This window comes from Scyliorhinus canicula, chromosome 14 (assembly GCF_902713615.1).
Source record: "Scyliorhinus canicula chromosome 14, sScyCan1.1, whole genome shotgun sequence".
Lineage (NCBI taxonomy): Eukaryota > Metazoa > Chordata > Chondrichthyes > Carcharhiniformes > Scyliorhinidae > Scyliorhinus > Scyliorhinus canicula.
Genome location: NC_052159.1, coordinates 97016134 through 97029629, shown reverse-complemented (window position 1 = coordinate 97029629; position 13496 = coordinate 97016134). Strand labels below are relative to the sequence as shown.

Sequence of the window (13496 nt, the reverse complement as noted above, 5' to 3'; positions counted from 1 at the left end):
GTTATGCTGCAATTGTATAAGGTGTTAGTGAGGCCACACCTGGAGTATTGTGTTCAGTTTTGGTCTCCTTACTTGAGAAAGGACATACTGGCACTGGAGGGTGTGCAGAGGAGATTCACTAGGTTAATCCCAGAGCTGAAGGGGTTGGATTACTAGGAGAGGTTGAGTAGACTGGGACTGTACTCGTTAGAATTTAGAAGGATGAGGGGGGAATCTTATAGAAACATAAAATGATGAAGGGAATAGATAGGATAGATGTGGGCAGGTTGTTTCCACTGGCGGGTGAAAGCAGAACTAGGGGGCATAGCCTCAAAATAAGGGGAAGTAGATTTAGGACTGAGTTTAGGGGGAACTTCTTCACCCAAAGGTTTGTGAATCTATGGAATTCCTTGCCCAGTGAAGCAGTTGAGGCTCCTTCATTAAATGTTTTTAAGGTAAAGATAGATAGTTTTTTGAAGAATAAAGGGATTAAGGGTTATGGTGTTCGGGCCGGAAAGTGGATCTGAGTCCACAAAAGATCAGCCATGATCTAATTGAATGGTGGAGCAGGCTCGAGGGGCCAGATGGCCTACTCCTGCTCCTAGTTCTTATGTTCTGTGGTCTTTGTTAACACTACAATATCCATCCTGTAACAGAATCACAAAGAACCCCACACAAGGTAGACCAGGCACAGCACTATATCTAGCACCACAACTGAGGGAGGATGCCTCAGAAGCATCAGCGGATGCACTGTCATGGCTTTCACCTGTCCTTCAACCAGTGCAGATACAGTCATCTCAGTGGAATCATTAGGGGTCACAACCTGGGGAGCACATTACTGACATGGATCCACAGCTGACTGAGGAAGTGACAGTCGAGGTCTCTGACACTCGAAGCATTGGTGACCAGGCCACTGCTCAGACCCATACAGATGACATGTCTCTGGACTCTGTCCTAACAGACATGTTTCCCTCCCTGTCTCTGCATCTCTAACATCAGGCTGAGTTGCCAGAGGCCATGTGTAGACTTGACCCAAGAATAGTCCGTACATATTGTGTGTGATGGCGTGACTCCAACATGAGCGCTTGGCTGCCTCTATGAAAAGTGTGGTTGCCGCCTTGCGGGACCGAGGTCCAGCGAAATGCCATGGCTACAATACAGCAGTGACTAGGGGAAAGGGGTCAGGAATATCAATCTCCCTTCAAGTGTCCCTTCACCTTAATGCCATTGGGCACCCACAGGGAGCAATACCAGCCAGCATCCCAGGATACTCCAAGGGTATCTTGCTGTTCCACCTTCCCTCTGCCAGTGACCCCATCGCCTCCTGCAGATTAAGCCAAGGAAGGTGCACCTGCACTTAGGCAGGAGACTCTTAACAGGTTAGGTTCTTCAGATTGATGTCTGCCAAATTGATCAGTTAACATGGTATAGCAGTCAGCAGGGTGCCTCCACCTTAGCTACGAATGTTGAGGCTGAACCTAGACGCAGTGGCATGAAAAGAAATGTTAAGATGTTTTGAAGCCAAACAAATAGCATAGTGCACAACCTTTCTATATAGTTTTGGAGCTTCTAAGTATATGCGCACCTGCATCATTTAGACGTTTCCTGGATTCCAACCCACTGCAAGTTACTTCAATAGCTGTGGGCCTTTAAGTCTGTGGAATTTAGGCTTCCATCACAACTCAATAATGAACACCAAGTTTGGGAGATCTAACGGCCAAACTTGCATAGGTGGTCACTCAACCTGGTTTGGGGCGAGGTGTAGGGGGTTGGGGAGGGGAGCACAGCGAGGCTGGTATGGTGTTGCAGGTAGGGATTCTATGATTGTTGGATGAGTTGCCTGTCATTTCTGTGAGCTCCTCTCAGGGCACTCCAGGTGAGGGCAGCAGCTACGCTGCCCATGTCAGTGATGGTCATATCTGAGAAGACCACGACGACTGAGGAGTACCCAGTCATCGCGCATGATGCACACTCCCAGGTGGAGCTTTCTCAGGCTCTGCTGGCCAGAGAGTGACAACCAAAGTCATCAGAGCTGAATGAGTCAGCAGACTGCCTCCAATGCCACCGACAGCATGGGAAGATGATAAAAACACCTTGTAATATTTGATTTGTGTACGACATTTAACATATTCTTACATTATGTTCATTCTTTGTCACTGTGTACAATATAAGTGTTGATTTTTGTTTCAGTGGCCTCTGCATCCTTCATGTGCAATATAAGAAACTGCAGGTGCTGCAAAGCTTATTACAGAGGTTATGATTCACACTGGGGGTGATAGGATTGTGTCCTCAGAAATGTTTAAGCAGGTGGTGTTCTTGACGTGAAATAGGAGCCATGCCTTGGCAGCCTAGGTGAAGGAGCATTGAATTAAGGCATCCTTGGTGTCCCTGCCTCCGTGAAAGTTCCTGAATTTTGCTTCCACGCCCTCACCCTGTGCCTCCCTGGGCTCATCAGATCCATCACTACAGTCAACCTCTGCGGTTTGTGGTGCTGCCTCACTATCCTTATTCCTCCATTGGATCCCCTCTTGCCAGATCCAGACGATAAGACCACGACCACTCTTTGGAGGATATTGCAGTGCCCCCGAATTGGTCCAGGCATCTGAACCTCATCTTTAGTAGCGCAACGGTTCTCTCAAACACCACCATTGTGGAGGCATGACTTCTATTGTCCGTTCCGTTTGCCTTGGTTCTGAGGTTCTGGAGTGGTGTCATCAGCCACTCAAGGGATAGCCTTTGTTGTCCAAGAGCCATTCATCCTAACAAACTGGAGCAATGAACAGCTATGTGCCTGGAACCTTCCGCAGACTGGCAGAATCTCCATCTCGCAGTTGCAGACTACCCATATGTTCATGGAATGAAGCACTTTCTGTGCACCAACTGGCACCTTGATGTTCACGCGAAAACAGTCTATGACACTCTGGATGCAGGGAAACCCCAAAATTGTGTCAAGCCTCTGACTGACTGCACCCTGCTGGCTGTAGTGATATGCATCACTGTATATAAACAAGGGGTTAATGTAAATACACTACAACTAAATATCCACTAGAGGGAGCTCCAGAGATGTCATGACATGCAGACACAAACCAATGGGTCATTAGAACAGGACACAACCAATGGGCACTCAGGACACCCAGAGGTGGCATTACCACAAGGGGGCACTACATGACCCAGATAAAAAGGACAAGGCACACAGGTTCTGCCCTTTCCACCGGCAGAAATCAAGAGAGCAGAACAGGGTTGATTATCAGCAACATCACACCCTAGCACATGGTCGAGAGCAAGCTTGTATAGTTAGCAGAATATACTGAGTTACTAGAGACAGATTAGTAGAGTGTTGAACTCATTTAAGAGCATTGTTAATAATTCAATAAATACATTAAACTTATCTCCAAGTCTTTCAGCAGAGCCTACATCAAGTAGCAGCTTATGTTACGAGCAATAACATAACACATGGTACAGGAGATTGACTGCTCAATCTCCCTAGTTCAACTCAGCAAGGTTAGAGACAACCAGCAACTGAATCCAGGCACGATGAACAAGATTCAGGCGCCTCATCAGCTCAGGACCACCGGTAATCTTAGCTGGTGTTCGTTCAAACAAAAATGCCAACTATATATGGAAGCATCCGACCTGCATGGCGCGACCGATGCTCGAAAGATAGCTCTTCTACTCACCATTGCGGGTGAACATGCGATAGAGATCTTCAACTCGTTTCAATACTCAGAAGGGCAGGAAAAAACAAAATACCAGACCATCCTGGACAAATTCGACAGCCACTGCGAGGTGGACACGAACAAAATCGGTAAAAATGGCGCGAATACTCACCACGAGGCAGAGTTGAAACAGAAGGCAGCGGCTGTTTTGAATGGCAGCCATCTTGTGCGTGTGCAGTCTGACCAGTCCGCACATGCGCACTTCCCTAAAAGAAACAAACTGGCGTTTTGCGCATGCGCGAGAAGCCGCTCATGCGGTTGCAAAAAGAGTGCACAGTAAAGGAACATCAGCATGCGCATGCGCAACTGAGTCCTACACATGATATCATAGAATTAACAGTGCAGAAGGAGGCCATTCGGCCCATCGAGTCTGCACCGGCTCTTGGAAAGAGCACCCTACACAAGGTCAACACCTCCACCCTATCCCCATAACCCAGTAACCCCACCCAACACCAAGGGCAATTTTGGACACTAAGGGCAATTTATCATGGCCAATCCACCTAACCTGCACATCTTTGGACTGTGGGAGGAAACCGGAGCACCCGAAGGAAACCCACGCACACACGGGGAGGATGTGCAGACTCCGCACAGACAGTGACCCAAGCCGGAATCAAACCTGGGACCCTGGAGCTGTGAAGCAATTGTGCTATCCACAATGCTACCGTGCTGCCACGAGCATCATGACGTCAGAGGCCCCGGACCACGCCCACTTAAAGGGGAAATGTGCGAAAATTAAAAAGTGTTTTAAAGCCACAAAGCACAATTCTTTCACCTCAAAAGACAGCAGAATGCCTGAACTTCAACCAGACGTTGAAAATAACCTCCACAGCACGCTGGAACAAGCAATTTGCACACTGACAAATCCGAAATCAAAGAAGATGATTTGTTCATTGAACAAGAAGAAAACGATGCCACACAGCGAGTACTGAACGACTCTGTTGGCATCAGGAGTGTGTGACATCAAACACATGACTCTGATCAAGGCAGTGCTCCAGATCCAGACGATGACTACCTGGATAACACATACCGAGTAGGCATAATCATGAAGTGTGAATAAGCCACACATTGCAAGTCCCGTCAATCTTTGTTGTGGATTTTGAGGACGAATGGAATGCAGTGATGGATATCAACTAATGCCCCATCCAATTCAAACTTCACACAGGTGCCTCCGCCAACCTGATCTCGCAGTCGGTCTTCATGAGAATCAAGAAGGCACCCAAGCTCCTTCCAGCTGCTTGCAAACTCCAGGACTACACCGGCAAGGCAATTAAGGCACTGGGGTCCTGCCCCGAGTGTCCAACCGACACATACAAACAAGCCTATGCTTCGAGATTGTTCAGCCAAAAAGGACGTCCCTGCTAGGTGCACACGCCTGCAAGTAACTGAACCTCATCCGACGGGTTCCAGCATCCGCAGTAATTTGCTTTAACTTCCTCCCATCACCCTTGCATCTATTATCACCACCCTCCACATGCCTTCCCTCCCCTCCTAGGCCTACAACCCCATACCCATTTTGCCTTTGACCCTTTCCATTATCCGAGACACCTGTTTTGTCTGTTTCTACCACCCCCCCGTAAACAGCTACCCTTCTATCATGTTGGACCTGTCAACTGACTTCATTCCACTGCCCCCTTTCACTACGGCGGTTCTCCCCATTGCCCAGTACCCTCAGTACAACCCTCAGGACCCCACCACAGATATAAATGAACACTCCTATTATGACCCTCATTCTCTGTCCCGTCACGTCTCCCTCTTTGCCGTGGAGAGTCTCTTCCTTCCCTCGAGAGCCCCTACCTGCTCCAAAAGCCTTCTTTGTGGACAGCCTCACTCCATGCCCTAACTGTCTTTTCCTTCCCTGGACAGCATTCCCCCCCTTCCACCCTTCAGATGTCTCCCATGTCCAGCCTTTGCTCCACCTTTCACCCTTCTCACCAGTCGCCTTTTTCCTTCCTCCCATGTCCAGCCTTCGTGCCGCTTGACTCTCAAGTCAAGTTTTGTGAATGATCCATAAGTTGGCCAAAGTAATGTCTACTCACGTTAAAGTCATGGAAGAAGTCAAACTTGCCAGATGCACACCACTCATATACAGTCGTAAAAGTAAACATTCTAATTTCTGATTGGCAGAGAACTTAATTTCGAGCAGGAACTTAAGTCCGGTTAGCATGTATGATATGGTGGCCACCTTCTAAGATTCTATAAGCTCTAGAACAGTTCTTACAGATTGGAGGGTCGCAAATGTAACCACACTATTTAAAAAGGGAGGTAGAAAACAAAAACAGGGAATTATAGACCGGTAAAACTAACGTCGGTTGTGGGGAAAATTAAAGAATCCATAATCAAAGATTTTCTAGCAGAGCACTTAAAAAACAGTGGCCAGATCGGACAGAGTCAGCATGGATTTATGAAAGGGAAATCTACTGGAATTTTTTGAAGATGTAGTAGAGATAATGAGGAGGAGCAGGGAAATGTGGTTTATTTGGACCTTCAGAAGTCTTTCGACAAAGTCCCACATAAGAGATTAGTGTGTAAAATTAAAGCACATGGGTTAAGAGGTAGTGTGTTGAGATGGATAGAAAACTGGTTGGTCGACAGGAAACAAATAGGAATTAATGGGTCTTTTACCAAATGGCAGGCTGTAACTTGTCGGATCCCGCAGGGACAGGTGCTGGGACCCCAGCTATTCGCAATGTTTATTAATCATTTGACGAAGGAACAAAATGTAATATATCCAAATTTGCAGATGACTCAAAGTTGGGTGGGAGTGTGAGCTGTGAGGCGCATACAGAGACCCTACAGAACAGGTTGAGTGAGTGGGCCAATGAATGGCAAATGCAGTATAATTTGGATAAATGTGAGGTTATCCACCTTGGTAGCAAAAGTGGGAAGGCCGACTATTATCTGAACGGCCATAAATGAGGAGAGAGAAATGTGCAACTCGACATGGGGGTCCTCATAGATCAATCGCTGAAGGTATGCATGCAGGTACAACAGGCAGTAAAGAAGGCAAATGGTACGTTGCCCTCCATAGCGAGAGGATTCGAGTACAGGATTAGGGATTTTTGCTGCAATTATACAGGGCCTTGGTGAGGCCACACCTGCAATATTGTGTGCAGTTTTACTCTCTTTATCTGAGAATGTTCTTGGTCTAGAGGAACTGCAGCAAAGGTTTACCAGTCTGATTCCTGGGATGGCAGGACGATCATATGAGGAGAGATTGAGTTGCTAGGATTGTATTCGCTGGAGTTCAGAAGAATACGGGGGGAATCTCATAGAAACCCATAAAATTCTAACGGGACTAGCTAGTGTTGATTCAAGAAGTATTTTCCAAATGTCCAGAACCAGGAGTCACTGTCTGAGGATATGGGATAGATTATTTAGGACAGAGATGAGGAGAAATTTCTTCTTCAGAGAGTGGTGAGCCTGTGGAATTTGCTACCACAGGAAGCAGTTGAGGCCAAGACACTGGGTGGCACAGTGGTTAGCAGGGTCAGCACATAGGCACTGCTGCCTCACAGCGCCAGAGACCCGGGTTCAAATCCGGCCTCGGGTCACTGTCTGTGTGGAATTTGCATTTTCTCCCCCCTGCTGTGTGGGTTTCCTCCGGGTGCACTGGTTTCCTCCTACAGTCCAAAGATGTGCAGCTCAAGTGGACTGGCCTTGCTAAATTGCCCTTTAGTGTTCAAAGATGTGCAGGTTAAATGGGATACCAGGACAGGGCGGGGGGAGGCCTAGGTAACGTTCTTCTTCAGGTGGTCAGTGCAACCACAATGGGCCAAAGGGTACTACAGGAATTCTATGTTCTGTGGTATGTTTTCAACAAGCAGTTAGAAATCACACTTGGATGAAGGGGAGCAAGGGATGTAGGTGGAAGGCCGTTTTAGGCTATTGAGTTGGAAGATCAGCCATGACCATAAATAATGGTCTATGTTATACATGTCTATGTTTCTACGTGTTAATGCATGCGAAAGGGCTTCCCAACATTGTTTATCGGAAGCTTGACTTGCCTTTAATCTGCATTTAAAATTCTAAAATTCACTCTTAATTTGGGAAACTGATTTTTGGTCGCACATGAAATTAAGTTTCCCTCCCGCCAAGTTTACCACTGATGGCAGGACAAGAAGATTCCACACAGAAAAATTGTTAAGATTTCATTTGACTATTACATGCTGGGTAGAAATTACAAACAAGCCAGCTTTTGTCCTACTCACCACAAATATAAAGTATGTACTACTTGTTCTTTCATAGAATGAATAAGCTGAAATCCTCACAATTTCAATAAATGAACTCAAGATCACATAGATTTTTACTTCTGTCTCTTTTCTATTCTAAGAATTCTATTTGGTGATCAATTTTGGTAGGACAAATTTGAATGCGGATTACCGGGGTAACGGCAAGGTTCTGAAGAATGTGGAGGAACAGAGAGATCCCGGAGTTCATGTCCATAGATCTCTGAAAGTTGCCACCCAAGTGGATAGAGCCGTGAAGAAAGCCTATAGTGTGTTAGTGTGGGGATTGAGTTTAAGAGCCGTGAGGTTATGCTGCAACTATACAAGATCTTGGTTTGACCACATTTGGAGTATTGTGTGCAGTTCTGGTCACCTCATTATAAGAAGGATGTGGAAGCATTGGAAAGGGTGCAAAGGAGATTTACCAGGATGCTCCCTGGATTAGTGGGTGGGTCTTATGAGGAAAGGTTGAGGGAACTAGGGCTTTTCTCATTGGAGCGAAGGAGGATGAGAGGTGACTTAATTGAGGTGTATAAGATGATGAGAGAAATAGATAAGAGTGGACGTTCAGCGACTTTTTCTTCGTGTGGATGTAGCTGTTACAAGGGGGCATAACTATAAGGTCCATGGTGGAAGATATAGGAGGGATGTCAGAGGTAGGTTCTTTACTCAGAGAGTGGTTAGGGCGTAGAATGCCCTCCCAGCTATGGTAGTGGAGTTGGACACTTTAGGAACTTTCAAGCGGTTATTGGATAGGCATATGGAGTGCGCTAGAATGATTGGAGTAGGCTGATTTGATCTTAGTTTCAGTTTAGTTCGGCACAACATCGTGGGCCGAAGGGCCTGTACTGTGCTGTACAGTTCTATGTTCGATATGTTCTATGAGCACTGAGAATCTGATCAATCATAATGGTATGCTATCTTTGTGCAGTGATTCATGACAAAACAACCGGCTGCTTTAAAGAAAGCAAATTTGAGTAGAGAAGGAAGCCATATTTTCTTGCGTGGCTCGGTGTCAAATTTTGTTAGATTATACTCCTGTGAGTGCCTTGAATTTAAAGACACTAAACAAATGCAAAAATAGAACCAGTAGATGCCGGAAATACTAGGTAGGTCATGGGTAACATTTCAAATCGATGACGTTTTGTCAAATGCAAGTTGTTGTTTGTGTTAACATTTCAGATCAAAGGGGCAGCAAGGTGGCGCAATGGTTAGCACTGGGACTACGGAGCAGAAGATCCAGGTTCGCTTTTTTTATTGTCACGTGTACCAAGGTACAGTGAAAAGTATTTTTCTGCGAGCAGTTCAAACAGATCATTTAGTACATGAAAAGAAAATAAAACAAAAAGAAAATACATAAGAGGGTAACACAAGATCCACAATGTAAATACACAGACAACGGCATCGGTGAAGCAAAAAGGAGTGTAATAATAATCAGGTCAGTCCATAAGAGGGTAATTTAGGAGTCTGGTAACAGCGGGGAAGAAGCTGTTTTTGAATCTGTTCATGTGTGTTCTCAGACTTTTATATCTCCTGCCTGATGGAAGAAGTTGGAAGAGTGAGTAAGCCGGGTGGGAGGGCTCCTTGATTATGCTGCCCGCTTTCCCCAAGCAGCAGGAGGTGTAGACAGAGTCAATGGATGGGAGGCAGGTTCCTGCGATGTACTGGGCTGTGTTCACGACTCTCTGAAATTTCTTGCAGTCTTGGGCCGAGCAGTTGCCATACCAGGCTGTGATGTAGGTATTTCGGGCATTTTCTGATTTTATTCCAGATTTTCAGCGGCGGAAATATATAGCTTTTGTTTTATTCTTTTTTTACAGGGTTCAGAATAATGTTGGAGATAGCTATTTAGCTTAAAAATAATTTAAAGGTTTTGTGAGTCATGAAAGAATCAGAGGACCACAGGATTGAAAAGTGGAAAGTTCAGGAAATTGGACAGTTATAAAATATTTTGAATAACTAAAAATAATTTTCTGTTCACCAACTCCTCCTAAGCCCGTTTGGAAGTAACATTTCTCATTGTATTGTCATACTAGAAAAAAGGCATGAAATGTTTAAACATTCCGGCTTTGAAAGTTGTATTTGAGATTTACAAAATTAACAGCATGGCACAACCTGGGAAGAAATATGAAGCTAAATCAAATTTTTCTTGGAAATTTGAGTTACTTACAGCCTGCTGACTGGCATCCCACCCACTATCTTAAACATTATTCTCTTCACCAGCGATGCACAATGACAGCATTGTGTACCATATGCAAGATGCACTGCGGTGACTCACCACGGCTCTTTCAACAGCACCTTCAAAACCCGTGACATCTACCACCTGGAAGGACAAGGGCAGCAGATGTTTGGGAGTACTGTCACTTGCAAATACCCTCCAAGCCACACACCATCCTGACTTGGAACTATATTGCCTTTGCTTCACTTTGCAAGGGTCAAAATCCTCGAACTCCCTCCCTAACAACACATGAACTGTCGTGGTTCAATTAGGCAACTCACAGGCATCTTCTCAATGGCTATTAGGGATGGACAACAAATGTTGGCCAAGCCAACTACACCCAGATCCTGTGACAGAATATAAAACTTTATACGAGCACTGCCGGACACTTCCTTGTCAATGCTTCATCACATATTGATTCACTTGATCTTGGTTGTCCACTGATGTGGATGTGAAAGATCCCAATGTACTAAATAAAGAGGAGGAAGTTCTTATAGTGTACTAGTCAACATTCCTGCATTATCTAACACTGAAGGAGAGCTATCTGCTCTTGACCTCATTGCTGTACATGGGACTTTTCCGTTCATAAATTGGCTGGCAAAGTTTGCTGGCATAATTGGTCTTGTAATGTTGAGGACATGATAAGGTACTTGAGAAAAGAAAAATCGTCTTCAAGTTCAATAGAACTATGTTTCTTCAGGCTGAAACAAATATCTGAAACCAGGGGTGGATATTACAGCCACAAATCAGGCATCCTGAGGGCCACCCCACAACACCTGCCCCCACCGCTTATATAAAATATGGCATGGTGATGTCAGGTCAGCACTCTAACATCGGAGACTGGCAGGATGTCAATACAGAATGTGAGCAGGTGCTGAAATCGGAACTCTGCCTGACCTTTTGGGGAAAATAATTAACAAGCTCCTGAGGTTTTTAAAAAGCTAATTGATTGCAATTTACCATTTCCAATTCTATTTTTCGCTAGTTGCATGGGAAAAATATTGGGAATGTGTTACGTCAAGTATGAGGAGGTGGTGGATGAAAAGGTCTGCAAATGGGACCATGGCTAAATGTAGAAATAGAGTCTGCTGTTGAAATTAGCAGCCTGTGACTGTTTATAGACTTTATTTGTTCAGTATTTATAGGCTTACATAATTCATTCGAGAGTGAGCGGCAAGGAGGGCCTTTAAATTGGTGACCAGAACCAAATTCCGGTTCAAAGCCTGTCCCTCTCCTGTCGAATGTCCTGCCTTTGATGGCCGATTGGGCACAGAGCCTCACTGCATAATGCTAATTAGCTGCTGTTGTCATTGGCTGGCTCGCTTCTAATTGGCTGGCCAATGCTTGATTAGGCATGCTGAAATGGCAGGGGTGGTAATGGGAGCTAGCGAACCATGCACTTCCTGTTTCGGCTCCCTTACTGTGCCAGAAGCCGCAAAATTCAGCCTCAGGTTAATAAAGGTGCAGTTTTGATCCTGTTTCTACCATTAACCCATACCTGAGATAGTTTTTAAGGCCGCTTGTAATAGTCTTCATGTCCCACAATTCAGTGTCAAGTTCCATGTCAGGAGCTGCTTTGGGTGCTATTGAGACAAAAATGTAATAAATTCAGTATAATATCAAATGATTCAGTTCAACAAAATATGTATTAATTCAAGAAAAAAGACAAGGTAAACATCACAGGCTCAGAGTCAACTAATTTGCACTGAACAAATCGTCTTTCAAAAATCAACTCTGTCTGTGCTGAAGAGCCTACAAGACTGTAATTAATTTTCTGAGCCAATCCCAATTGTATGGAATATCATTCAGTATAAAAAAATTAGTTTATTCATTTTTTTGTATCTTGCTATGGTTATCCTGCGTGACAGCCACTATCCAATTCTCATAACTTTCAGTGCATAACGGTGCTTGAAAATGTTGCTCAATAAATATGCTGGACCCAAAGCAGCACCAAGTGAAAAGGTTTCATTGCAAGTGTGGAAGATGAAAAGCCATGTAGCTCTACTATATTGGTGGCAATAGCTGACAATAGGAATAATTCTTTGGAGAGGTGCGACCCAGTACTTGGAGTTGAATTGTATGACAGTATGTGGTCAGGCATTATTATGTGGTCAGGCATTATTGCACTGTACTATGTTAAGGAAAAATAAATGTCAGTGCATACATGTGTAAATAAAAATAAAAGTACAGCTGACTTCAGTTGACAGTATAATGTAGTTAAAGCAAAGTGAAGGTGCTGTCAGACTTCCTGCTCAAGTAGTCTTGCCAGAGATCAATGTATAAAAAAGAAATCAATGTTTTCATTCACCAAAAACTACGATATAATAGCTCCATAAAAATATCATCTGAGAGTGCAATATGCACTGGCAATTATTTTTCTTCAGTCAACAAGCACTCAAACAAAGGCCCAATATTTATGTAAGATGCAACTCCAAAAAGGGCAATATTCAATCTGTTCCACCGGATGATGTTGGAGAATGACAATCTAAAATCATTGGCTATGCTACATAATACTGACTTACAGAAATACAATTAAAGAGGCAAATTCATTTCCGAATTTCAGTTTTATACTACTTAGTTTCATAATATCCAAAACACTAATTTCATAAATCTAATTATGAACAAAAAATTATTTAGTTACTCAAAAACAAAAAGGATTATTCAAACAGAAGTTTATTCAGCTTTAAAAGGAAAGAACTCCTTATTAAAAGTAGGAGGAAAGTCAACGTATTTCTCATAATTAATCTCAATAAGTAATCATATGGTCACTATATTTGACACAGCAATAATGTAGGAACAGTGATATATTTCCAAGTCAGGATGGCCTGTGACCTGGATAGGAACTTGCAGGTGGTGGTGTTCTCATGCACCTGCTGTCCTGGTTCTTCCAGATGAGAGAGGTCAGAGATTTGGAAGATTCAATCTATGGGAGTCTGGCAAGTTCCTGCTCGGTTTTTTATTAGACAGCACACACTACAACCATTGTTGTGTAGATAGCACTGTAAATGACACTACATCACTTCGCTGTTGATTGGGAGTAGATGGAGGGAGTAATTTACTGAACTGGATCTGCCCTGCTTTTTGTGGACAGGACACACCTGGTCAACTTCCCACATTGTCAGATAAATGCCATTGTACTAGCTCTCCAGTAACAGTTTAGCTGGTAATGAGGCTAGTTCTGGGGCAGCACGGTAGCATGGTGGTTAGCATCAATGCTTCACAGCTCCAGGGTCCCAGGTTCGATTCCCGGCTGGGTCACTGTCTGTGCGGAGTCTGCACGTCCTCCCCGTGTGTGCGTGGGTTTCCTCCGGGTGCTCCGGTTTCCTCCCACAGTCCAAAGATGTGCGGGTTAGGTGG

General features: G+C 44.5%; 1 protein-coding gene across 1 annotated transcript in view; it reads right to left on the bottom strand.

Moving 5' to 3' along the window:
• arhgap42a (Rho GTPase activating protein 42a) overlaps positions 1-13496 on the bottom strand; it is a 505650-nt gene that overhangs the window by 66785 nt on the left and 425369 nt on the right. The window contains exon 15 of the mRNA XM_038818093.1: positions 11638-11722. Coding sequence (XP_038674021.1) covers positions 11638-11722 — 85 coding nt within the window. The remainder of the gene's footprint in view (positions 1-11637; positions 11723-13496) is intronic.